This window comes from Lissotriton vulgaris, chromosome 1_1 (genome assembly GCF_964263255.1).
Source record: "Lissotriton vulgaris chromosome 1_1, aLisVul1.2, whole genome shotgun sequence".
NCBI lineage: Eukaryota > Metazoa > Chordata > Amphibia > Caudata > Salamandridae > Lissotriton > Lissotriton vulgaris.
Genome location: NC_141685.1, coordinates 1247272080 through 1247298259, shown reverse-complemented (window position 1 = coordinate 1247298259; position 26180 = coordinate 1247272080). Strand labels below are relative to the sequence as shown.

The window sequence follows — 26180 nt, the reverse complement described above, 5'->3', positions numbered from 1 at the left end:
AATTCCGAGCATAACAGATTATGGAAGGGTGCCCACAGCTCCTCAAAAGTGTCTACGTCCCCCGCCACCACTAGGGACAGCTTCTCCATGCCAAGGACATGCCACAATCTGTGCAGCCAGCCGGCAACAGTGGGGAGCGTGGTAGAGCGCCAGTGAATGAGTATGTTCTGTACTGATGACCCCAAAGCTATCGCTGTCTGTCTACCCCTTTTAGATCTGAGAGGGTACATCAATCCATTCGGCAAACCCAGTAGGACATAGGCAGGGAGGCGGGGTAGTTCTATTCCAAAGCATTTGTCAACCTCATTAAGGACCTCCTCCCAGTAAGGAGCCAGAAGGGGACAGTCCCACAATATATGAGTAAGTGTGCCAGTCTGACCACAGTTGCGCCAGCATGTCCCAGGTATTGAGCGGTCCATTTCATGTAATTTCTCAGGAGTGCGATACCAGTAGGTTGTGATTTTGGTGAAGGTCTCTGTGAGCCCGGTGTGATAGGAGGAGTGGCGCGCTCGGTAGGAGATGTGGTCCCATTCAGTATGGCTCAGTACTCGACCAAGCTCCCGTTCCCACCGCTCCCTACCCGGGTTGTAGAAGTGAAAGGGGGGGGGGGGGGGGGGGGTTGCAGCATCTTATACAAATCAGAGATGAGCTTGGCGTCCGACGAGCGAGTCACTAGCCAGCGCTCATACGCCGTGATGGTCCGGTCTGCCGTCGCGCGCACTTGAGGCTGTAGCGCCCAGTGACGTGCCTGCATATACCGCTTGCGTTCCGTCTCGGGGAGGCCATAATCCCGACGCAAGTCCTGGAAGGGAACGACACCATCTGGGCCATATAGATGATATAAAATGAAACATCGGGCCGCCCGCCAGTGATCATAGGCTCCAGGCTCCATACCCGGGCCAAAGTCCGGGTTACCAATCAGTGGCGTGAAGGGAGGGAAAGGTAGTGAGTTCATGCTTGGTAGCCACAGAGTCCCACACACGAAGCGGGACCCGCGTCACAAAGGAGGCATAAAGGTTAGGGGGCCGATGGGCCCTCCTCAGGAAAGGCACCTCTTGTAGCGTTCTGCCTGCTACCGCCTGGTCCTGAAACAGCCAGTGTTTATCCGATTCCCACCGGCTCCACTCCACCAAGTAGCGCAATTGGGCGGCCTGAAAATACTTCTGCAGGTCCGGTATCCCAAGTCCACCAGACTCCGGCGCCAGTGTAGCTATGGTCCGTTTGATCCTAGGCCTACGGCCCTGCCACACAAAACGTGCGATGGCCGACTGAGTCTCCGTGAGCCATCCTTTGGGGGGCTGTAGCGGGAGAACCCTGAACAAGTACAGGACCTGTGGTAGGAGGGTCATCTTCACTGCGGCCACCCTGCCCAACAGTGACAACGTGCCCCTGTCCCAGCGGGCCAATTCCTCCTTGATCTTTGCACTCAAAGCCGTGTAGTTGGCTGTGACCATCGCGGGGAGTGAGGGTGCCAAAAGGATCCCCAAATACGGAATCCGGTCCCCAGACCAGCTTAAGGGGAAAAGCCTCTGCAGGTCAGCTCTGGTGGCGCTAGTCAGCGAAATATCAAGGGCCGCAGACTTCCCAAGGTTCACCTTGAAGCCCGCCGCCGTAGCAAAGAGGTCCAGTTCCGCGATACATGCAGGCAGGGACCTCCGCGGGTCGTCGAGTGTCAGTATTACATCGTCCGCATAGAGGCTGAGAGCATGATGGAACTCTCCCATCCGGACTCCTATGATGTCGGGGTTCTGGCGGACCCTTTGAGCGAACGGCTCCATATAGAGAGCGAAGAGCAGAGGTGACAGTGGGCACCCCTGTCTCGTACCACGCTCTATTGGAAAGTGCCGAGAGCTGCCCCCGTTAACCTGGACCACCACAGATGGGAGACGGTAGCAGTTGAAAACCAGGTGCCGGAACTTCTCGCCGACCCCAAACTTGCCCAGGACCTTCTCCAAATAAGGCCAGTGCACCCTGTCAAACGCCTTTTCCGCGTCAATGGAGAGGAGCATGCGTTCCCCGGGAATCCTCGAGGCCTTCTCAAGGATATGAGTCACTCTCTTTGTGTTGTCCACAGTCTGCCTGCCTGGTACAAAGCCGGCCTGATCCGAGTCGACCATGCCCGGGAGATGAAGCGCCAGACGTGCCACCAGAATGCTAGTGAAAACCTTCAGGTCTGTGTTCAAAAGTGAGATTGGGCGGTAGGACCCGCAAGCAGTCCGATCCTTGCCCGGTTTCGGGATCACAGAGACCGTAGCCTGAAGAAATTCAGGGGGAATGGCACCCGGCTCCGAGAATGTATTAAAAAGACGCGTCAAAAGAGGCGCGAGCTGCTGGCAGAAGGTCTTGTAGAAGAGAGGGATAAAACCATCTGGTCCCGGGGCCTTACCAGTCTTGAGCCGGGAGATCGCCGTAACCACCTCCTCAATCCGGATCTCCCGCTCCAGATATTGGGCCTGATCCGGCGTCAGCGACGGGAGCGACACCGAGTCTAGATAGTCCGTTTCAGCCCGTGCGGAGGGGGCCTCGCCAGCGTAGAGGTCAGCGTAGTAGTTGCGGAAAACTTCTGCGATCTGCCCGTCCTCCGTGACCGACCCCCCGGTAGGGGTAACTAACTCCTTCACCCGGTGCTGTTGGTGTTGCACCCTGAGCTTGTGCGCCAGGAGCCGGCCGCACCTGTCCCCGCCGGTGTAATACTTGTGCTTCAGGCGAAGCACCGCGTACTCCGCTCTGTCTGTGTCAAGAGCGGACAGGAGTTTCCTGGCGGCCTTCAATTGCCTCCAGACTCGGGGGCGCCCGTTCTGTGATGTACCTGTTCCAGCTCCCGCACCTGTTAAGTAAGCTCGTCCCTTTTGAGCTGGCGATCTTTGTTCTCCGCCGAGGAGATAGCGATAAATTCGCCACGGAGCACAGCTTTCAGGGCAGCCCATTGCGTCGCGTGGGTAGTGTCGCCGTTGTCGTTTACACGCTGAAAGTCAGCTATGGCCGCACGGATCTGTTGCACCGTCGATCGCCTGTGCAGTAACGTATCCCTAAGACGCCAGACCCCCCTCGGACGAGCCACTGGAGGTAGACGGAAGGTGCCCTCCACCGGTGCATGGTCGGAGAGAGAGAGGACCCCCATGTCGGCATTCGAGGCCAGTTCGAACATCGGGCCCGTCACTAGAAGATGATCCAGCCTCGCGTAGGACTTGCGGGCATGGGAGAAATAGGAGTATGCGCGAGTCGCGGGGTGGAGGCGGCGCCACATGTCGTGCATATCGAGCTCCTCCAGTCGGGTACGAACCGAGCAGGAAAGCTCTCCCAACTGGTGGCGCCGCTGCACCGACCTGTCCAGAGTCGCATCAAAAACCACATTCAAGTCCCCCCCCAGTACAATGTGCCTGTCAGGAGTGGATGCCACGTCTTCCAGCGCCCTGTGCAGAAATTGGTCCCGACGGTCATTGGGGCCGTATATGGAGCCTACAGTAATCACCAAGCCCCCCACCTTGATCCTATATCTACCAGGAGTCTCCCCTTCTGCTCCGCTACCTTCTGCAAAACCTCCCCCTTGAACCCTCTTGAGAACAGAAGCGCCACACCTGCTGTTTTAGAGGCACTGGAAGAAAAGAGTTGCGTGGGGAACTTAGGGGTGCGCATTCTGGAACAGTCCTTGGCCAGCAGGCCAGCAGGTGGGTCTCCTGCAGTAGGCAGATGTCGGCCTGAGAGTTCTCTAACAGGGACAGGACAGCCCGCCGTTTAACCGGATTATTCAGCCCCTTCACATTCAGAGTTACAACTTTAAGGGCCATCACGGAGGGGGATACCAGAAACGCACATGAAGGCGGGCAAGGCCCACCGGGCAACACTCAAAGGCCACAGCAAGAAACATCATCTCACAGCGAAAGAAACCTCCCAACGGCACAGTACAGTCCCCGAACCCCAAAACACCCCAACTGTGTGGACCCCCCCTCCCCCCAGAACCCCGCACACCCAGCCCCACACCCCCCCAACCCCCCTCCCCCCAGCGAACCCCCAAACTCGAAACTTCCCCCAGCAACTCCCCTTCCTCCCCCCAGCTCCCCAAGCCATTCAAAAGTGTCATTGTCCCAGTCCGGTCCTTATCGGACAAGGCCGTGGAAAGTCGATCAAGTGGACGTCCAGCCACCACCACCAGCACCCCCGCACCCCCCACCCCAGAACCCCCGCACCTGCAATGATGTAAAGCTAATGTAGACTCCCCCGGAGTAAGTTCAGGCCGTCATGGCCACATCGCCGTTCGTCGTCGCCCTGGAGGCCTCCTGGATGGCGCTCGACATGTCCGCTCGAATCGTGGGCGAGTCAGGCCTTGCAGGCGGCGGGGATCGCCTCTCTCCGACCTGTTGCCAGCCGTTTCGTGTGCTCCGCCTGCGGCGAGGCACCGGGGTGTCCGCGTCCGAAGCCCTGATCCCCAATACTCCGCAGACATCCTGGAGGGACCGAAGCTGATGCAATGTTCCATTCCACCGGAAAGTCAATCGGAAGGGGTGCCCCCACGAATACTGTGTTTCGTGCTCCCTAAGGAAGTCCGTGGCAATCTTAAATGTTTTCCTCTTCTGTAACATGATCGTGGATAAGTCCTGATATAGAGCCACCGGGTGATCTCTGAAGCGGAAAGGCTGCTGCCGCCGCGCCTCGCGGAGAATCCGCTCCTTCAAGGGGAAGTCCGGCAAAAAGGCCAATATGTCCGGGGGGGGCGCCGAGGCCCTGCGAGGACGGCCAACCCTGTGCGCCCTGTCGATACGTATTTGGAAGTCCTCAGACTCCCCCAGGATTTCGCAGAATAGGGCTCCCAGGTAGGTGGCCACGTCCTCACCCTCTTCGTTGGACGGAACACCCCGGACCCTGATGTTGTTCCGCCTGGACCGGTTTTCAAGGTCCTCGGCGTGGGCCTGTAACTCGATCTGTTGTTCCCGCAGCCGTAGGACCTCTTGCTGCAAGTGGGAGATCTCCTCGTCCCTAGAATGACCAGCCGCCTCCACAGTGGTAACTCGCTCCCCCAGGGAGTTCACTTCTCTTCGGACTTCCCGGACCTCTCCGGCCACCTCCTGCTTCAAAGTCTGAAAATCCTCCCTCAAGGAGCTAAACAGGGACTCCAAGAACGACGGGGTCACTGGGGGCTCTCCGCCGTCAGCGCCCCTTGAGTTGGCCGGGGGGCTCGGGGCAGGTGGGGCCCCGCCGCTGCGCAGGGCACCGCGTCCCAACATGTCCGGCAAAGTCCGATCGCCTCTCCTCTGCCCCCTGGCATTCGACATCCTGGAGAGGTGGGAATCTTAGACGTCCACAGCTCGGCGAGTAGGCGCCACAGGCTGGGGCAATTGAGCAGCAGAAGCTGGCCGGTCCCTCAGTCGCTAGTAAGGGAGCACTGCAGTCCAGAGGCCCCGTTCGAGGCCAGGCGTCTGCTCCAAGGTCTTCAAAATGGCCGCCAGGTACAGGCAATGGGGCCAACGCCCAGGAATCGAGGCCGACCCCCGTCACGGGTCCACATGCAGGGCGTACAGTCAAAGGGCAGGCTCGCAGGGCGCGAGGCAACCAGGGCCGGCTCGCCGGGATGTGCAAGCACGCCGGAAGCACGACCTCACTCCGTTGCGGCCAGGGGGGGACCGGAGCAGCCACGTGGGGAAGGCCTTCTCGGGCCCCGGTCTTGCGTAGTTGCCGTAGGTCGGCTACGCCTCCGCGACCACCGTCTATTCAGCTCCGCTCCGTCGACGAAGGTCGTTTCGGCACCCACTCAGGCGCCGTGTCACCGGCACACCGGCAGGCCACTCGCAGTCGCTGGATCACCTCGCCAGAATACAAAGCTTTAGGGTCTCGCGGCTCTCGGGCCTCCCGTAGGTCTCTCAGTGGGCACCGCCTCGGTCGGCGCCCGAGCGGAACCACCGCCGCGGCGGGACAACTGGGGCTCACCGAATGCTCTGCACCACCACGGGGATCATCAGATGTGGTAGCTTCCCGATCTGGGGGAGATCAGCGGCTGTGAGCGGTGCAGGGTTTCCAGGGGCTCGGGAGCTCTCGGCAAGTGCGTCCTCTCAGCCCGCCATCTTGGCCACGCCCCCCATGAAACTAATTTTGGACATTAGTTTCTATTTGGCAGAGTGAATAGCAATATACTTATCCTGATGAATGCCCAGAACCACAGGATAGTGCTGAGAGATGGGAAGAAACATGTTGAACTGGTTGTTTTAAATAGGATGCAGGTATTAACTCCCCTCTGAATTTTAGTCTGCCAATTGGTGACACTTAATTAAGTCTTTATTAGTTCACCATAAGGTAGTTTTATTTTCACAATCATTATTACTTTCACTCTGCACCGCCCACCCATATCTAGCACTCTGAGAGATACCACTGCTGTTTAATAAAACCCTTCCCCTGCTTTTTGTTGAGTGAAGAAAGTTGTAGCCAACACCACTGAAGTCACACTTCTGGGGTGAGAAGGGGCCCAATAATGAAGAATGCCACCTAAGGGTGAGTGAGGGTCTTATTCTTAAAAAAAATATATTGTTTTTTACCTGAGTTGAGGAAATTAACAACCATGAGGATTGATAATTTCTCGACCATGTGCATTCTTTTGTGTTTTTACAAGTTGTCTTGGGGAATCAATGAATATCTTGGTCATTAAACTTCCCACAGACTCTTTAGTGCATGTATATGGATGGTTTACAGTCAATTAGTTCCCTTCAGCTCTCGTAGGCTGTTTCCTGAAACTGTGTTCAGCTGTTTGCATATGGTAATGAATGTGCCCAATTACATGAGACTTTGTCAAGATCGCTCTGACAGTAAGTCAAGAAGGCTTCTCAAGCAATAGTGATCACTGGTGCAAAATCAACATGACTTTTCTCTCAATTGCTCCAAAAAATACTTTTTCAACTACATGAAACGAGGTAGTCTACTCACTCAATGGAAGCTGGAAATGTGCTTTAATCACTGCAGTACTAAAACTAAATGGTGTTTACAGCAGAAAAGCACAGGTTACTACTTGTGTAACGATATACCTGTAAGAGACATTAGTTAGAGATAGATTTCTTACCTTGGAATATCCTCAGGCGTCAGACTGGATCCGTAAAGTTTTTCGTCAGCAGTATCACTGCGCGTCGGTAGGTGGCGTCGTGCGGCTCGGCGACCGTCGTTGGCGTCGTAAGCGCCAAGATGACGTCACGGAGACTACTTAGTTGCCACCCATGTGCGCTGACGTCAGTTCTGTACACAAATTTCTGCGCCAGGAACGCAGAGCCATGCAAGAAACTGACCACTGGTGCCATGAAACTAGGGCCCTGAAAGGGATGACCTTAACCCTAGAAATCAGTTTGCAGAATGGAGAGGATGGGTGGGGCAGTAAGGAATCTATCACTAACTAATGTCTCTTACAGATATATCGTTACACAAGTTTTAACTTGTGCATCTGAAAGAGACAGGTTAGTGATAGATTCCTTACCTTAGAATAGCTACCACAGCAATACCAACCCTGGTGGTGGGTCTGCAAACAAGATTACACCAGAAAGTCATGGAGAACAGAACGGCCAAAGAAGTAGTCTCGCCATACTGGACTGTCAAGGCAATAATGCTTGATAAACGTGTGCAGCGAGGCCCACGTAGCTGCCTGACAAATGTCCTGCACGGGAACGCCACGTCCCAAGGCAGTAGTGGCTGCCGTTGCCCTGGTAGAATGGGCACGCAGCCTCACAGGAGCCGCCTCCTTGGCCAACGAGTAAAATGCTTTTATGCACAGAACAACTCACAGAGATGGTTCGTTTGTGCACGGCCCGACCTTTTTTGGCGCCCACGTAGCCAACGAAGAGTTGGCCATCCACCAGGAACTGTTGTGTGCGCTTCAGAGGCAGAGGGTCAGACTGATTTGCATATGGCCATGTCTGAAATGGGGTGGCAGAGTGGGCTAAAGAACGGTGATGGATTAAACCCAGATCTGTTGACTGGGAGTGAGTGTTTGATTCGTTCAGATGCTCCTTCCATCACCACCCCCTTTTGTACCGCTTTGTTCGCCATAAGTTGGCTGGGTATGCTCAGACGTGAGTCCCTTGCTCACTTTGCCACTGGATTCATGCAAGCCTGGCTGAAGACTGCTGGAATTCCAGAAACCGGTCCTAGGAAGCTTGTTTCCGGTCCAGGGAAGGCATGGCTTGGCAGTTCGGGTTGGACTGTTCCCATGAGGCACAGGGTCAGACTGATTTGCATATGGCCATGTCTGAACTGGGCTGGCATAGTGGGCTAAAGAATGGTGATGGATTAAACCCAGATCTGTTGACTGGGTGTGCGTGTTTGATTGGTTCAGATGCTCCGTTCATCACCACCCCCTTTTGTACGGCTCAGATAGAACAAGAGCGCACGTTTTGGGTCCAGATGGTGGAGCTGCTCTTCCTCTTTTGAAGGATGCGGAAAGAATGTGGGCAAAGTGATAGTCTGCCCGATGTGGAAGGGCGTTGTAAGAAAGTGGCTCTGTATATACTGGACTAAAGTCAGTTACAGTGTGCACAGAGTCCACAGTCCCCAGAGGTTTGTCAGAGGCTAAAGTTAGATATAATCTTACTCTCTAAAGTGGTAGCTTGGCCGAGCAGTAAGGCACTATCAGAGGACAGTGTAAAGCATTTGTTGTACACACTCTGTCAGCAAATGGTCCCACACACTCAAGAACTGAACTCTAGGCCAATGGTTTGTATAAAAAAATCTATATTTGTCTTATTTTCGAACCAACAATAGGCATCAAAATATACTTCCTCAGAATGAGTTACTTTAGTTAAATACTTTTCAAATAGGCAAGAGACTTGACTACAATAGTTACAGTTGTTGCAATAGGCAACACAATTTCAAACACAATGTGACATTGAGCTCAATGGGAATGTCTAGTTAACTGCAATTAATTACTTTATGGATTACTCTTCTAACCACAGGACTGGATCCTAGATTCAATCCTGGGACATTTCCTGTAAACTGTTGAGTAAAAGCGTTTTGGTTACAGTTGGGATTTTTAAGGAATTTTTTTGTATTTTAAAAGTTGACACTGAGAAACTTTTTCACATACAATCACCAATGTTATCCTATGGGAGTAATTTCACTTAGCAGTAAGTAGTGTTATCGCTACTTTTTCTTACTTAGTGTAGGATCCTGGATCCAGCACTGGTGCATCTCCTGTAAACAATTGAAAGTATGTGTTTAGGTCATGCAGGCGATTTATAACGAGTATTTGTAAGTTTCAAAAAATCGAAACTTGTTCAGCAAAAACCAGGCAATGTTATCTTATAGAAGGAAATTCAAGTTACCGGTAAGTACAGTTATAATTACTTTTCAGAGGGCACCAAGATCAAGCACTGGGATCTCTCCTGATAACAGGCAAGTTTTTTTATTTTCGTGATTCGGCTGATTTTAGATGAATATTTGAAAGTTTCAAACTCCACACTCAAAAGAATTTCCAAGGGAAACCAGTCAATGTTACCCTATGGAAGAAAAGTGAGTTATCGACTTTTGGGTAAGTACCCGACTGGAAGAGTTAAGGTTCTGGGCATAGACTCAGGGGTCTACCAGGGTCAGGTAGGTACAGTTGTTATACCCTCTTCGGCACAGGGGCAGCCAGGTGCAGAGAGAGTTAGGCCCAAGGTTAACCTATGGGAGGCAGGCGGCCTTTGGTTGGTGGCAGCAGGTAAGCAGGCCACGCGGCTGTAGGAGCTGGGCTCCTGGTCACTTGCTCAGGGCAAATGGGGAAGTAGATTAGGACAGAGGTTTCACTCCCAGGGGCACTCTGGCTGCTGGATGCAGGGTGCTTTCGAGCAGTTGGGCACTCAATGCTATTGAAGGGGAAAGCTGGAAGTTGAACAAAGGCTGCAGGCTCGGGACAGAGATTCTTCAGGTGTGACCACCACTTTGAAAGGTAAGTTGGGATCTTGGAGGATAGGTAGACATCCAGGAGTTGGGCAAAGGGGGCCATGGGGCGCCGGGGGCAGGGGTGTCTTTTGATGTCAGGAAATCTTACCCTCAGCTGGTCGCGGTTGGACGGGTCCCTTGTTATGAGACTGCAGACGTTGTCTGGGTTGTCAAGGAGGGTCCTTGGGCACTGGATTCGTGGTCACATTCGCCAGGGGGACGTCCTTGTGGTCTTTGTCCACTCAGGTACAGGCCTGGCTCGGCGGCTGCAGAGTATGCTGGATTCGCGGTTCCTGGCTGGCACCAGGGGTGTTGCTTGTTTGAGCAGAACCACTGCTCGTGGGAGTCCCAGACTTTAGAAGAACAAGGCAGGCAGGTCCACCGGGGTTTTCAAGGTTGCTGTCTGCAGGAGATGCCGGGGTTTAGCAGGAGCAGGTTCAAGGATCAACAGGCTGGTAGGGCTGGGGCCAAGTCAGTTGGTGTTGTCCTCGTTAGCAGCTGCACGGCAGGTAGTCTTCTTCTTGGTCTTCTTTCTTGTTTCAGATCCGGGAACTGAGGAAGGTTCAGGGTGCCCAAAAATACTAAATTTAGGGGTGATACAGGTGGGGTAAGGGCAGGGACCAATGGGTCACCTGTCGTGGGGTGACTATACTCCCTATCCTGCAGGAGCCTATCTCTGATTGAGCTCCCCATCCTCAAGATGGCAGGAGCCCAGAGTTGTGCTTCACCTAGCCTCTAACACCTGAAGGGTGGGGTAGGCAGAGGCTGGCACACCCCCTTTCCTCACTTAGGGTTTCCTGACGGTCTTCTCTCCAGAGTGGGGGTCAGAACCGGTGGGGGCCAGTTGCGGAGTAGAGCAATCAGTCTGGGGAAGCTCACAAAAGGCGGCATGCCTTTGAAGCTTCCCTTGCCCAGCCTGGGGGAGGAGGCTTGGCACCTCATCCCAGGATGTGCATTGTTTCAGGCCCCTGAGAGCGGCAAGCTCTCAACCCAGGGGTCCAGAAACATGTCTGGTGGTGGCAGCCTTGGTAGCCACGCAGTCAGGACACTGGGAGTTGGTTAGGTTTCAGGGGGCATCTGTAAGATGCACTCTGTAGTGCATTTTACGTAAAATCCCACACTGGCATCAGTGTCGGTTTAATGTGCTGAGAAGGTTGATACCAAACCTCAGTCTTCAGTGTAGCCATTAGGGTGCTGTTGAGTTCATTATGACAACCTCCCAGCACCATATACTCTTAATGGCATCACTGCACTTACAGTTCCCAGGAATGGCCTCGGGTACTGTAGGGGCACAGGGCTCATACAACTGTGCCCACACCAATGGCATAGTGCACCCAGCTAGAGGGGTGACGGAGGAATGCCAGGGCAGTGTGTTTGTGGGACTGGCACACAGGGGTGTGTGCCATGTCGACTCTGTTTAGTTCTGCCCCAAGACACTCAGCCCGCAAAGGCAGTGTGTGTGTGGGTGTGTGTGTGTTTGTGTGTGTCAGGGTACAGGGCCCCTAAGGGTGGCACAATAAGTGCTGTAGCCCTCAAGGGTCTTCTCTGCTCACAGTGCCCTGGGTACCTAAGGTACCATTTACTAGGGGCCTACCGGTGGCCAGAGATGCCAATTGGGTTTAGGCTTCAACACAGGTTTAGGGAAGTAACACACTCAGTCAAAGTACATCAGCAATTCAGCAAAAAGTGGGGGCATACCATGCAAAAGATGGCACTTCTTCACAGGCGTGACAACCTTTGGCAAGAAAGAAGGATGGGTCCTTAAAACCACCTTGTCCGGATGAACAGAAAGGAAAGGAGGTTTAGAGGAAAGAGCCTGGAGCTCACTCACTCTTCTGGCAGAGGTGATAGCTACCAGGAAAGCAGCCTTGAGAGTGAGAAGACGCAAAGGACAGTTATGAAGGGTCTCGAAGGGAGTGCACATCAGATGTCAAGACAAGGTTTAAGTCCCATAGAGGCATTAAGAACGGCACAAGAGGAAATGTGTGCGTAATGCCTTTCAGAAAATGGTTAACAACCAGGGACTTAAAAAGAGAAGACTGGTCTGGAAACCATAGAAAGTGGAGATGGCCGAAAGAGAACCTTTGATAGTGCCCAGAGCAGAGCCCTGCTGGGCCAAAGAAAGAAGGAACAGAATGACTTTGGCTTTAGCTGTGCACCATGCCACAAACTTGTTCCATCAGCAGGCGTATACCGTTTTAGTGGAGGGACGCCTGGCTGCCAGAATGACATCACAGACTTCTGGAGTTAGATTGAAAGCTGTCAACTGTGACCGCTCAATCTCCACGCATGGAGGTGGAGGCTGTACAGGTTCGGGTGGAGGACCGTCTCCTGCTGAGGTGACAGAAAAGCCTCCCGAAGAGGCAGTCGGATCGGGGGATCGATCGCCATGTTTAGTAGCTCGGGATACAAGCATCTTCGTACCCAATCCAGAGCCACAAGGATGACTTGGGACCGGTCGCGCCGAACCTTCGTCAGCACTCTGGGCAGAAGTGGTATGGGCGGAAAGGCATACAGCAGACCGCAGCTCCACTTGCGACTAAAAGCAGCGGCCAGCCATGTCAAAAGGCGCAGAGCCTCCTGACATAGGGTCCATGACCCCACCCATCCTATTTGTTCCAATACCACATGGCGGTGGTGTTGTCCATGAACACCTGCACTACACTTCCCCAGACAGAGGGAAGGAATGCCTTCAGTGCCAGTTGGATCACCCGAAGCTCAAAAAGGTTGATATGGAGCCAGGACTCCGCCGGAGACCAGAGGCCTCTGATCTCCGCCTCTCCCAAGTGGCCGCCCCATCCCAGGAGGGACTCCTCAGTCACCACTGTGTGCTCCGGTTGGAAAAGGGAGAGGGATCTGCCATTGACCCAATCGCGATTCGTGAGCCACCACTGCATTTGTCGAGCAGTGCAGTCCGAGATCTGGACATGATCGGACAGGTTGCCCCTGATGCTGTGCCCACTGGAACTTCTGAGCCCGCATATACCATCTGACACCAGCAGGATGCAGGAGGCCATCAGACCCAGGAGCCGTAGGGTCACCCTGACTGAAACCAGGGAGGCTGAAAGATCGGAATCATAGCCTGAATATCCCGGACTCGCTGCTCAGGAGGATGATCTTGAAAACCAAGTCTAATCCAGAACCGCTCCAATGAAAGGGAGTTTCTGAGAGGGACTCAGGCGCGACTTCGGAAAGTTGATGGAGAACCCCAGCAAATGCAGGGGGTCGCACGTAGTCTGAAGGTGGGTGACAATTGCCTGGGGCGAGCCCGCATTCAACAACCAGTCGTCGAGGTAGGGGAGACTGACACCCCTGACCTGAGGAGGCGAGCTGCAACCACCGCCTTGACTTTCGTGAACACCCGAGGGGCGCTGGTAAGGCCGAAGGCGAGCACGGCAAACTGAAAATGCTCCTGGCCTGCCATGAATCGCAGGTAACGACGGTGGGCCGGCAGGACGGGGATGTGAAAATAGGCGTCCTCCAAGTCCAACGCTACCATCCAGTCTTCAGGGTCGAGGGGATGCAAGACCTGAGCCAGAGTCAACATTTTGAACTTCTCCTTCCGGAGGAAGCGATTGACGTTCCTGAGGTCCAAGATTGGGCGCAAGCCCCCTTTGTCCTTCTTGTGGACCAGAAAGTAGTGGGAATAACAACCACATCCTACTCTGGCCCAGGAACGAGCTCAATAGACCCCTTGGCCAAGAGGGCCATGACTTCCTGTTGGAGAAGCGCAAAGTGATCCCCCGACATGTGGTGGAACTGAGGTGGCATGGCTGTGGGGGGTAGACTCGAAAAGGAAAGAGTAACCCCTCTGAACGATTTGCAGCACCCACCTGTCGGAAGTGACAGAGGGCCAATGGGGGAGGTGATGTTGAATCCTGCCGCCCACTGGCGTGGGCTGCACCCTAAAGCACGGACTAGAAAGGCTTTGAGGCAGATGCTGCGGAAGCAGAGGCGGACTGACCCACACGCTGGCCCCCTGTGCCGCCACTGCGGTCTCCACGCCCACAGCTGCGCTGAGTTTGGTTCGGCGCAGGCATCTGACTGAACGAGCGGGCAGGAGCACCCCTTCTGTGGCGACGAAAGAAACAAAAGGTAGACGTGACCGGGCATGTGGTGGAGAGACGCAAGGACTTGGTCGTAGCCCGAGAGTCCTTTAAACGCTCCAGCGCACTATCTGCCTTATCGCCAAACAGGAGAGTACCATCAAAAGGCATGGTCATGAGGGAACTCTGAACATCCACCGAAAACCCAGTGGACTGCAGCCAGGCAGGGCCACTGTTGTGGAGATCGCTCTCCCTAAAGCAGGGGTCTCCAAACCGGTCCTGGAGGGCCGGATCCATGCCAGATTTTTAAAATTACTACATGTATCTCAATGGGGATATCCAAAAAATCTGGCATGGATCCGGCCCTCCAGGACCGGTTTGGAGACCCCTGCCCTAAAGAATCAGCGGTGTCCAGCCCACACCGAATGGCGAACTTTGCGGCATCCTTCCCCTCAGCAACAACTTGGGAAAGTATAGCCCTAACCAGTGTCTGCGCCACTGTGTCCCACACAGCGTGAGAGTAGCGGCCCAAGAGGCACGCGGTGTTGACTGACCGCAGGCCAGCTGGCAGAGGAAAATAACTTCTTGCCAAACTGCTCCCGCTTTTTCGATTCCTTATCCAGAGGGGCGCTAGGGAACGCACTTTGGGAAGTGGAGGCATGAATGACCAGGATCTCCGGAGTCAGATGATTTGTCAGAAAGGCCGGGTCGCCCGGTGCCGGGCGATGCTTGGCCACTTTCTTATCCACAGGAACCCCTGTGGTTGGCCTAGACCAGGTGCCCATCAAAACATCAGCCAAGGCCTCATTAAACGGGAGCAGAGGTTCCATAGAACTTCCTGTGGCTGAAGCACCTCAGTAAGGAGGTTGGTCTTGTGAGTAACAGTAGGCAGATCAAGGTCAAGGGCCTTAGCTGCTCTACGGAGCACCATAGTATATGTGGAGCCCTTCTCCATGACAGCAGGAGGAGACCTAAATCCAGGCTCGGAGGAGAGGTCAAGGGCACCAGCATCCTCCGAGTCCTCTGCCCACTCATCTTCAGACTTGCACTGCTGTGCAAGAGGGACCTCCAACCCCTCTGAGTCATCCCCCCTCCTCCACAGCCCGAGGCACAGGTAGCAGCGGCAGGAGAAGCACAGGGGAAAACAAATGCACCCAGCGCCGATCCGGCTCCATATCCCAAGTAGGGTCCCAAAATTCGGGCAAGGGCGGAGGTGAGACGAACGGAAACCATGGCGCAGCCGGGAACTGAGCCGCAGGGGGCGCCGGAGCCGCTGGCAGATGACCCTGTGGTGCCGGAGCTGCCAGCGGAGGACCTTGCGGCGCCGGAGCTGCCGCCGGCGCAGCCGGTTGTAAGCAAGGGACCGCAATGGGGACTGCGGGGCCCGAAGGCGCGCCAGCAGGAGCCCTAGGCCTGAAAAGGCGGTCCACGGCAATAAGAAACTCTTGCACATGGGTTGGAGTCACCGACGGACCTGGAAAGGGCGGGTAGGCCGCTGGACTCCCAGGCTCTAACGGAGCCACAGGGAAAGGACCCCTGGCCCCCTCGGCCACGTCCGGAGACCGACGGGTGGACGTCAGAGCGAACACGCTTCTTTGACTTTTTCTTGTGACGTCTCTTAGCCGATTTTGAGGGTGAAGACTTTGACCCCGAGGAGTGATGATGATGGCTCCGCGGTCAGTCCCGCGAGCGACCCCTGGACCTCGAACGGCACGGGGATGGCTGCCTGGCCTTCAGCAGCTTTCGGGACCGCTCCCGCAAACCCTTCGGAGCCATGGCCAGACAGTCAGAACATGACCGGGAGTCATGGTAGCGCTGCAGACAATAGAGACAGCACCATGGAGGTCGGCCACCGACATCGCACGGCGACAGGCCCGCAGGATTTAAACCCAGGCTCCCTACGTGGCACCAGGAGTCAAAGACTCAAAATAAGTAGAGACAAAAGTCTCAAAAAGTTAGTCAAAAAATGACTAGGGTGCGTGCTCTAACCGGATCTGCGCTTGCTCATGCAGAAAAAAAAAACTGACTTCTGCGCGCATGGGTGGTGCCTAAGTAGTCTCTGTGACGTCATCTTGGCGCTTACGTCGCCAGCAACAGATGCGCAGCCGCACAACGCCACCTACAGACGCGCAGGGGCACTGCTGACTATAAACTTTCCGGATCCAGTCTGACGCCTGGGGATATTCTAAGGTAAGGAATCTATCACTAACGTGTTTCTTTCAGATACTAAAATTTAGACCTGCAGCACTATGTACTAACCACAGCACAAGAAATAGTGTGAACTCAGCCATAAGAAAACTTGATCTGAAGCTCAATGAGTAAAAAACAAAAGAAAAAATAAATCTGCAACAAGTCCAAACTGTTGCATGATCTGCATCAAGCGACTGGAGATGAGAGAAAGACCTTCTAAAACTTTTAAGGACCCAGCCATCTGCCTCAGGAAAACCTTACAAACTAGACAGGTATACCGCTGGCAAACCTTGCAGATGCAAAGAGCACAGAAGCCATGTTGGATTTCAAACATTATGCAATACCAATAACAAGCACCATAGGAAAAAAACCCAGACAAAAACGTGTCAGATACTTCAAAAAAACATCCATAATCGAAGGTCAATACAGCCCCAACTGTATCAAGAAATTGACTTTCCCCTAGATATAAGTGAAGAAATAAATCACAAAACAACAATTTTCTAAGTAGAAGTGCATCATACCAGTCTTGGGCCGTAAGCTTGAGTGGCTGGTCTACTACACGATAAGGAACTGTAACACTGACTGTAGTTCCCCCTGGTTGCATCTGGTCCTTTCTTCTCTGAATTAAAGTTTCATTTTCTCGCTGACAGCCTTGCTTCTTCTTTTCATCTGAAGAAACAAACCTGGATACACAGGGTAGGAAGTTTGTAAGTACATTCTGGTCTATATGCTGTGAGCACAATCAGAAATGCAACTTCATCAGCAAATGCAGTACATAACTATTATTCATATGTGACTTACCTGCATTGTAACCTTTTGTCAATTATGAATATACAGGTTTAAGACAGAAAGTACTTTAGTTACTAACTGGATAAGAAATACTTTTATAATCTTTGCTGGAACTACATTTAACATAGTCCAACCCACCCACAAAATGTGGCACATGGTCATATAATAGATAAGCAACTGGAAGAAGTGAAAACACAGGAGAACATACACTAAAAGAAAGGCTCATAAAATGGACAAAGAGCATTCAGGGCATACTCAGGAGAGGTATGCTCACAGGGAAGCCAAATGGTAGATGGTAAGGGAGAGGTGTTTCTATCTTAACACCTTGGGTGCTTGAGATATTCCCCTCCTGTGCTGCATTCCCTTCATTCCCATTGTTCATAACGATCTCAGCTCGTCATGAGCACAGCTCAACCGTGCTCATGACGAGCTGAGCTCGTCATGAGCATCGAAGGGGTTAAAGCAGTCTTCACCTCTTGACTTTCTGCAGGTGCAAGATCTAATGCCCACCAGGCATCAGCAGGTGGTGTCAGACTCCACGGCTCCCTCGCTATACCTACAGAAGTGACACTGTGTAGACATATATAGACACTATGACTGAAGTAACACATTCCTTTCTTTACATGCCCTTTAACATGGATACATAGCTACCAGGTCAACTACTGTCAGTTGTCACCAATGCCAAAATAAATGTTTTCAGTGGTTAACTGTTTCTAGGCATGACTCAAATTCATACAACAAATACTCTGATTCACTGGAAGGAATCAGGAAGCGGAAGTACCAAGTCACAAGCCCAATACTGTTCTAGGTCCTGGTGTCACTCCAGGTCACTGTCTTATGTTGAATCATAGAAGTTGTTGAGGGTCGCTTTACAGCACAAGAAGCCCAATTAGGACTGGTCTCCGTCTCGCCACTCTTGCTCCGTGGAGACGTTGGGCAGTAGGCACTCCAAGAAGAACCAGTCTTCGTGCCTGTTCAGAGGCGGGTCCTGGCATGCCCTGATTTTACCAGGATGTCGACCCCAATGTCATTTAGCAACTTTTCATGGTAATGCCGTCTCCTTCCAGAGCAACTTCAAAACCCACGGATCTGGATTAGCCACTATCTATACTACTGTCAGTGAGTATGCTCTGGCACATACTGACCAGTTAGGCCTTCGCCTGGCTTCCAGTCAGTGCAGGCTCATACCTAAACGCCTGTGCCGACATATCCAATGTCAGCTCTAGCTTCACCAGCGGCTACCCTGGATGTGAATCAGAAGCCCTGTTCAAATCTGGAGCCGATTTAGGCACACAAGGTGATGTCTTGCTATGATATTACAAAGGTGTTGCCCCCAAACTTTGGATGAAACCCAGGCTCTTCCTTGGCACCAATATTTTCGTATACTGCAAGCCTTATTAGGATTGGAATTCTGATGCCGTTCAAGGGCTCCAAAATGTTTACAATGGAGAGGATGATGAGGAAGTGATCAATTTACTCCTACTTCCCAGTTTACTTATGCTGGCCTATATTGAGATCTACAGAATGCCTGTTGCTTAGACATTTCCCCAGCAATAGAGGTGGACTGCATCTCACCCGAGCCCCCACAGGAAAATAAAGAATGCCTTTTTGCTGTAATAGTCTGCAGATATGCAAGACCTACAGCTACCTACTATAGAGACCACAGTAAACCTGGAGGCATAAATCATGAAGCCTGGCGTCTCCTACTTCAGAGCCCTTATAGCCTTTTATGAGAAAGTGACAGAAACCTTGTTGGCATCTTGGTCTAAGCTTTTGTCCAATTCCCACAAGAAGTCGCTCAGCAGCTAGCTGTCACAAAACTGCTGGGAGATATGTCCTTTGTGACTCCGCACCCGACTACCAAGAGCTTGGTGGTGCAGGTTTCGATTAGCAAGGTGAACTTAGCACATTTCCTACTATTTCCTATTGCGACCAGACAGAATTGAAACATGCTGATGCACTAGAAAGGAGGGTCTTTTCTTTCACTAGCTTGACTCCGAGATACCTAAATGTCATCTGCCTGTTGGGAGTTCCATGCATGTACTTTGGGATCTAGCCAGCAATATGTTGCCCGACACTCTTGGCGAATTCAGATACACATTTGCTCAGACAATCAAAGTTGGGCAGGGCCGGCGTAAAAACAGACTGTGCGAGCTCCACCTTGAGCACTATTGTGATGATCAGGTGTCATGCCTGAATGAATTTCTGGTGACAATTAGGCATCAATTAAGCATGTCAGTCAACAGTTCCAGGTTTTTTGGTGAGAAGGCACAGTCTGCACTGCAACGGGTCAAAGAATGCAATGCTACAGCCTGCTCTTGAGATTTGCTCACTCCAGCCCATCAGTTACCGAAAATTAGAGGTACACACTTGGGGAAACAGTTTTAAAGTTTAAGGACCCTTCTTAGTGGACTTCGAGGAAAACCTTTGGAATTTAGGCGGTTGGAGAGCCACCCCACCCGTGGATACCATAGTACCCAAGGGAAGCGGGGAGCATAGGTCTGGAGTGGTTTCGGAAATCACCGTAGTTTTCAATGGAGGGTTGCAAAGAAGAGCTGCTGCCGGGAAGGAAGAAAGTGTTTGTTGGAATCCAAGGGCGGATTCGTGATGGAAGGAACCTGAAAGCAGAGGGGACAGAGTCTGGGTCACTTCAGGGTGACAAGGGGCTCAGTGAACGAGTGCCCACCGATGTCAGGTGCTTCAAGTGCAAAGAAGGGATGCTCGACTGTCGCCACAAGTACCAGGAGATGTCGGCGACGACCAGGAGCCAGATGCGAGCTGTCCCAAGAAGGATGTGGAGTGCTGAGGGTTCTGTGTCAGGCTGGAGCACCAACAAGCCTTGGCAAAAGCAAACCACGCAGGAAGGTCAACTAGGTTACGGTGTGGACCAGCAATGTCCAGGGGACTCGCCAAGCAATGGGGAGTCTAGAGTAACCAGTAAAGCCCAGCAGAATTCAAGATGACCCTCAGGTCGAATGACCGGAGTGCTTTGGTGGAAATACTGCTCAGGGTCAGGACTACATGGAGTCCAATGCACAAGCTCGGGATTCGCCAACAAGCATATGCACTTGAAAAAAGTACACAGTGCACAGGGGTTCGGGTTATGAGGTCCAGACCAGGGATACTGGCCTCAAACTCAGTGAGAGGGCAGCTCGACCTCAAGGAACTTTGGAACCCACCTCCTGTATTGCTGGAGCCTTCGGAGTCCGCAGGAGCTCAGGATCAGCAGACCGGTCAGTTGCGTTACAGTGCCTGCAAATGCAAGGGAGTAACTCCTTCACCCCAAGGGAGATTCTTCATTTGTCCTTGGTACACCACAGCTCCTTCAGTGAGCCTGTATGGAGCAAGGACACAGACAAAGCTTTGGACGGAGACCAAGTAGGGCCCAGTCGAAGTCCAGCGAAGTCCAGACGGTCGAAGGTCAGTGGTTTCTTCTTGTAAAATCCTGTCCACGTAAAATCTAAAGTCGTACAGCCAGGTAAGCTCTTATGTACCCACAGGACAGGGTTGGACAGATTCAAGGGACCCTCCTAGGGGAGGATCAGGACAGAGGGGAGGTTACTCCCATGTCCTTTGTCCAGTTTTGCGCCAGAGCAGGAGCCAACGGCTCCCAGAACTGGTTTGAGCTGGACTATGCACAGGGACACCAAATGTGCCCCAGGTGCAGACTTTCAGGCACTGTAGAGTGCATTCACCAGGCAAAAATACACTAAATTCTGTCTGGGAGGTGGTCACACCTCCCTGTGACAGGATGACTATTGTGCTGCCTTCCTCTGCTCAAGCTTGGCTCAGCAGCAGGAGGGCAGAAATTGGTCTCTGGTCGGCAGCATCCATTTTGTGCTGACCGGGTCGAGAAGGCTGGCACTGGAAAGACCAGTGACCCCACAACGCTTGCTTCAGAAGGGTGGAATCACACCTCCCACACCGGTTACTGGTGTGGAGGTATGTTTAAAAGATGTTTGATATCAAACACGACATACTTTGTTTCAGCCGTTTGAGATAGCATTTACCGCAAGGTTTGCAAATGCTACTTACCAGTATGCATCTGTTCTTGGCATGTAGGGCTGCTGACATTCATATCTGTGCATAGATCGCCACCTAGTGTTGGGTCCGGATGATTGCACATTGTTGTCCTGGAAGAGTCTTCGAAGTATCACGAGATAGGTGGCTCCTCCCCTGGACTACAGTGCGCATGGGCATCGCCTCCATCCCCAGATTGTTTTTAGCCATTGGCAGAGATGGAGTGAAGAATGTGAGTGATGACCATGCTATGAGCATATGTATATATATGAATGAATACTGCAGCTGCTACAGGCGCCGGGGAGGAGGGTGGGCGATATGATTGTCAGCAGCCCTACATGCCAAGAACAGATGCATACTGGTAAGTAGCATTTGCAGTTCGAGGCATGTGGGCTGCTGAATTCATATCTGTGCATAGAATACATAGCAGTCCCTCCATTATCGGCGGCCGCCCGTGCCAGCTGCAGCGGTCTGAAAAAGTGTTTTTAGAACAGCTTGACCAACAGCTGCCTGCTGTTTGGAATGCACGTCTACACAGTAGTGCTTAGTGAAAGTATGTGTGGTAGACCATGTGGCTGCTCTACAGATATCTTCTAAGGGAATGTTACCTAGGAAAGCCATAGAGGCCCCCAGCTTCCTGGTGGAGTGGGCCCTCGGTGGGATAGTGAGGGTGCGTTTAGCTTTAGCGTAACAGATCTGAATGCACTTTACTATCCACCTAGCAATCCCTGCTTTTGAGATAGCGTTTCCCTTGTGGTGTGTGGCAAAAGCAACAAAAAGCTGCTTGGTTTTGCGAAAATCTTTTGTCCTGTCTACATAATACATCAAGGCCCTCTTAACATCAAGGGTGTGGAGCATGCGCTCCGCCAGCGTCTCCGGGTTTTGGAAAAACACCAGCAATTCAATTGTCTGGTTTAAGTGGAATTGGGATACCACTTTGGGTAGGAATTTAGGGTTAGTGCGGAGCACCACCCTGTTAGCATGTACCTGGAAGAAAGGTTCTTGGATGGTGAGCGCCTGCAGCTCGCTAACCCTCCGTAGCGATGTAATTGCTACTAAGAACGCAACCTTCCAAGTCAGAAACTGAAGCTCACAAGAGTGCAGTGGCTCAAAGGGAGGACCCATCAGCCTCGTAAGAACCACATTGAGGTTCCATTCTGGAGCTGGTGGGGTCCTTGGTGGAATGACCCTTTTGAGTCCTTCCAGAAAGGCCTTGATAGCAGGGACCTTGAAGAGTGACAGGTGTTGCCTATTCTGGAGGTATGCTGCCATAGCAGACAGGTGAATGCGGATGGAAGAGTATGCCAGATTGCATTGATACAGGTGGAAAAGATAGCAAATGATGTTTTGAATGAAAGCATCTAGAGGGTCAATATTGTGGTTAGCACAGTAGATGACAAACCTCTTCCATTTAGCCGCATAACAAGCTCTGGTAGTGGGCTTCCTTGCCTCCCGAATGATGTTCATGCAATCGGGAGGAAGATTGAGGTAGCCAAACTCTAGGACTTCAGGAGCCAGATCGCCAGGTTGAGCTGTTGCGGATCTGGGTGCTGAATGTCGCCATGGCTCTGCGTCAGAAGGCTGGGAGTGAGATGAAGCCTTTGATGCGGCACCACGGACAGTTCTAGAAACGTGGTGTACCATGGTTGGCGAGCCCACGTTGGAGCAACCAGGATGAGAGTCATCGAGTGCTGCCTGAGCTTGCGTTCCACCAGCGGTATCAGAGGTGCTGGGGGAAAAGCGTACGCAAATCTGCCTGACCAGTTCATCCACATCGCATTGCCCTGTGACTGGGGGTGTGGGAATCTGGCGGCGAAGCTTTGGCATTTTGCGTTCTCCCTTGTTGCGAACAGGTCTATCTCTGGATGACCCCACCTTTGGAAGTACGGTTGGAGTACTGATGGATGTATCTCTCACTCGTGCATCTGATGGCTGTGCCTGCTGAGCAGATCCGCCATTTGATTGTCCTTGCCCGGGAGATGCTCTGCCATGAGGAAGATGTTCCTCTGAATGGCCCACTTCCACATGCTCTGAGCCAGATGAGACAGCTGTGGAGAGTGTGTGCCTCCCTGCTTCTGAATGTAGTACATGGCCGTCATGTTGTCCGTCCGGATCAACACGACTTTGTTGCACAGATGTACTTTGAACGCCTTCAAGGCCATGAAGATTGCCATCAGTTCCAACACATTGATGTGCGTCATCCTTTGCCGTAGTGTCCATAGTCCCTGCACTGTGTACTGGAGTACATGCGCTCCCCATCCCTGGAGAGAGGCGTCCGTCGTCAGGATAATCTGTGGGACAGGCTCTTGGAATGGTCGGCCCTTGCAAAGGTTGTGTGGATTCCACCAATGCAGAGAATGGTATGCCCGACCGCTCACCAACACTAGGTCTGTCAGTTGCCCATGAGCCTGAGTCCACTGACGTGCAAGGCACTCCTGAAGCGGACGCATATGTAGTCTCGCGTGCGGGACAATGGAGATGCAGGAGGCCATCATGCCTATCAACTGCATGAACACCTTCGCTGGAAGCGAGTGTTGGGGTCTGAATCGTTGGATCAGCGCCTGGATACTGGCGATTCTCACTGAATTTGGCTGCGCGGTGGCTGCCAGAGTGTTGATTGTCGCGCCCAGGTACTGTCGCACGTGGGCGGGCTGGAGATGGAACTTTGGGTAGTTCAGAGAGAATCCCAGATCGTGCAGGAGATGAATGGTGCGTGACACGTGGTCGACGCACTGCTGTTCTGTCCTTGCTTGAATGAGCCAGTCGTCCAGGTAGGGAAAGACGTGGACGTGCTGGCGACGGAGGTGCGCTGCCACAGTCGCTAGGCACTTGGTAAACACTCTCGGTGCCGTGGTGACCCCGAACGGCAGAACCTTGAACTGGTAATGCTGGTCTAAGATCGTGAATCTGAGATACTTCCTGTGGGAAGGATGCAGGGGGATATGAAAATAGGCATCTTTCAGATCCAGCGTAGCCAGGAAGTCCCCCTGTTGAAGCAGGGGAAGCACCTGCTGCAACGTGAGCATATGGAAGTGCTCCGAGAGGATGTACCAGTTCAGGGGCCTGAGGTCCAGGATCGGCCTGAGGGATCCGTCCTTCTTGGGAATCAGAAAATACAGGGAGTAAACCCCTGTTCCCCGCTCTTGCAATGGAACGAGCTCTATTGCCCCTTTTTGCAGCATGACAAGAACTTCTTGCTGCAACAAGGTCAAGTGCTCGCCTGACATAGGACGGCTCCTTGGGGGTATGTCCGGTGGAATGGACGTAAGCTCTAGACAGTACCCGTACTGGATAATAGACCTCACCCACCTGTCCGTGGTGATGGTTTTCCACGCCGGCAGGAACTGCTGGAGTCTCCCCCCGACCGGTGTTGCATGGTCGGGGGGCAGTGACAAGACGTCACTGTTTGTTGGTGGTGGTGGACCTGGAACTATTGTTTCCACGTCCCCTGCCCTTGACATTATTGCCTCTGTAACCACCTCGACCCTTGTTGTTATACGAGGCTTGGGTGTTACTTTTGTAATATTGGGTTGACTGGGACGCCTGTCCCCTTGAGGTGCCTCTGGAGTTTGAGCGGCGAAAGGAACCACTCCGAAACTGCTGACTTTGTAGAGCCCCCATAGACTTGGCAGTTTCCGTATCTTTTTTCATTTTCTCCAGTGTGGCATCCACCTCAGGGCCAAACAGGTGGTCAGGATTCACTGTTTGATTGAGGATCGTAGTTTGGATGTCGGGTTTGAACCCCGAAATTCTAAGCCAGGCATGGCGTCGAAGCAGCACACTGGTATTGATAGCCCTGGAGGCTGTGTCTGCCACATCCAGTGCACATTTGATGGATGCATTCGTAATGAGTTTACCCTCCTGAATGAGCATCTCCCCCGCCTCCTTGTATTGGTCAGGCAAGTGTTGCAGTATGGCCTCTAATGTGTCATAATGGGCCCTATCATAACGTGCAAGTAATGCTTGGGTGTTAGATATTCTCCAGATATTAGCTGCCTGTGCAGCAATTCGTTTGCCTGAGGCCTCAAAGATCTTGGACTCTTTGTCCGGGGGAGGAGCGTCACCAGTAGTTTGAGAGTTCGCCCTCTTCCGAGCGTTGGAAACAACCAAGGAGTCCAATGGCAAGCGTCCCTTGATATATGTAGGATCCGTGGGCGCTGCCTTATATTTCCTGTCGATGCGAGGGTTGACCACACGCGCTCGGGTGGGCTCCTTGAAAACCTCAGTTGCATGTTTCAGCACCCCCTTAAGCATCGGTAGCGTTTTGACAGACTTTTCGGCTACCGAGAAGGTGTCGAACAAGAAGTCCACATCCACGGGGTCCGAGTGCAGCTCGACGTCGTGGTTAGCAGCAGCTCTCTCTATCAGAGCATTGAAGGCCGCCGAGTCCTCAGACGGGGACGTCTTGGCCGCGAAAAGTTGAGTGTCCTGAGCCGACTGCGGGTCCTCCGTGTCGCCTCCGGCGGACCACGGTACGTGCTCCTCCTCCGGATCGGAGTACGCCGGATAGTTGTACTCGTCACCTTCCTCGTCCGCATCGGCTGCAGCGGAATGCGTCGGCGAGTGTCCTAGGGTTTGCGGGGACACAGGTTCCACCAAAGCCGGAGAGTCCTCGGAGTCCCTTTTGTTTTTGAGAGGAATTTTAAAGGGTTCCAACGTCGGCTCCGTCGTGATCTTCCGTTTGAGGAGCGACAGCTTTCCGGTGTTGGCGTCGATTATTACCGCACGACGTTCCTCTTCCGCAAGCGGCTGGAGACGCAGCTTCGACACCGCCAAGGCAGCCTTCGGCGTTAACACCCCCCTCGAGGGTCCGCCCTGTTTCGGTGCGAAGGCCTTCGGCGCCGACTTGGGCGGCAGGGTGAAACGGATAGGCGTTTGCTCCCTCGCAGGCTTAGGCGTCTGCTTCGGCGCACTGGTGTCCTGTGCGGGAACCACACTGGCCTTTCGAATCCGCTGCAAGGATTCCGCTACCTTCTTTGTCCAGGCCGGAGAGGGCTGGGCCGGTTCGAGCGACCCCTCATCTTCGAGAGCCTGTGCGCCGGCAGGCACCGTCTTCGGGGCCGACGCCCCCTGCCTATGCGCGTCGTCGCCCTGACGCTTCTTCGAAGCAGTCTTCGGGTCCGCGACCCCTTCCGGCGCCGACGCAGCCGCGTCGGAGGACTTCGCCTTCGGCGCCGACCACGAGGGCTTCGGGTCGGCCATTTTGGCGTGGCTCTTCAAGTCGGCCATCTTGGTTTTCTTGGAAGTTGA

The 26180-nt window shown here is 53.1% G+C and overlaps 1 protein-coding gene across 1 annotated transcript in view; it reads right to left on the bottom strand.

The window, feature by feature from the left end:
- Positions 1–26180, bottom strand: part of CDC73 (cell division cycle 73) — a 754132-nt gene that overhangs the window by 105874 nt on the left and 622078 nt on the right. Inside the window, exon 14 of the mRNA XM_086964560.1 lies at positions 16643–16804. Coding sequence (XP_086820686.1) covers positions 16643–16804 — 162 coding nt within the window. The remainder of the gene's footprint in view (positions 1–16642; positions 16805–26180) is intronic.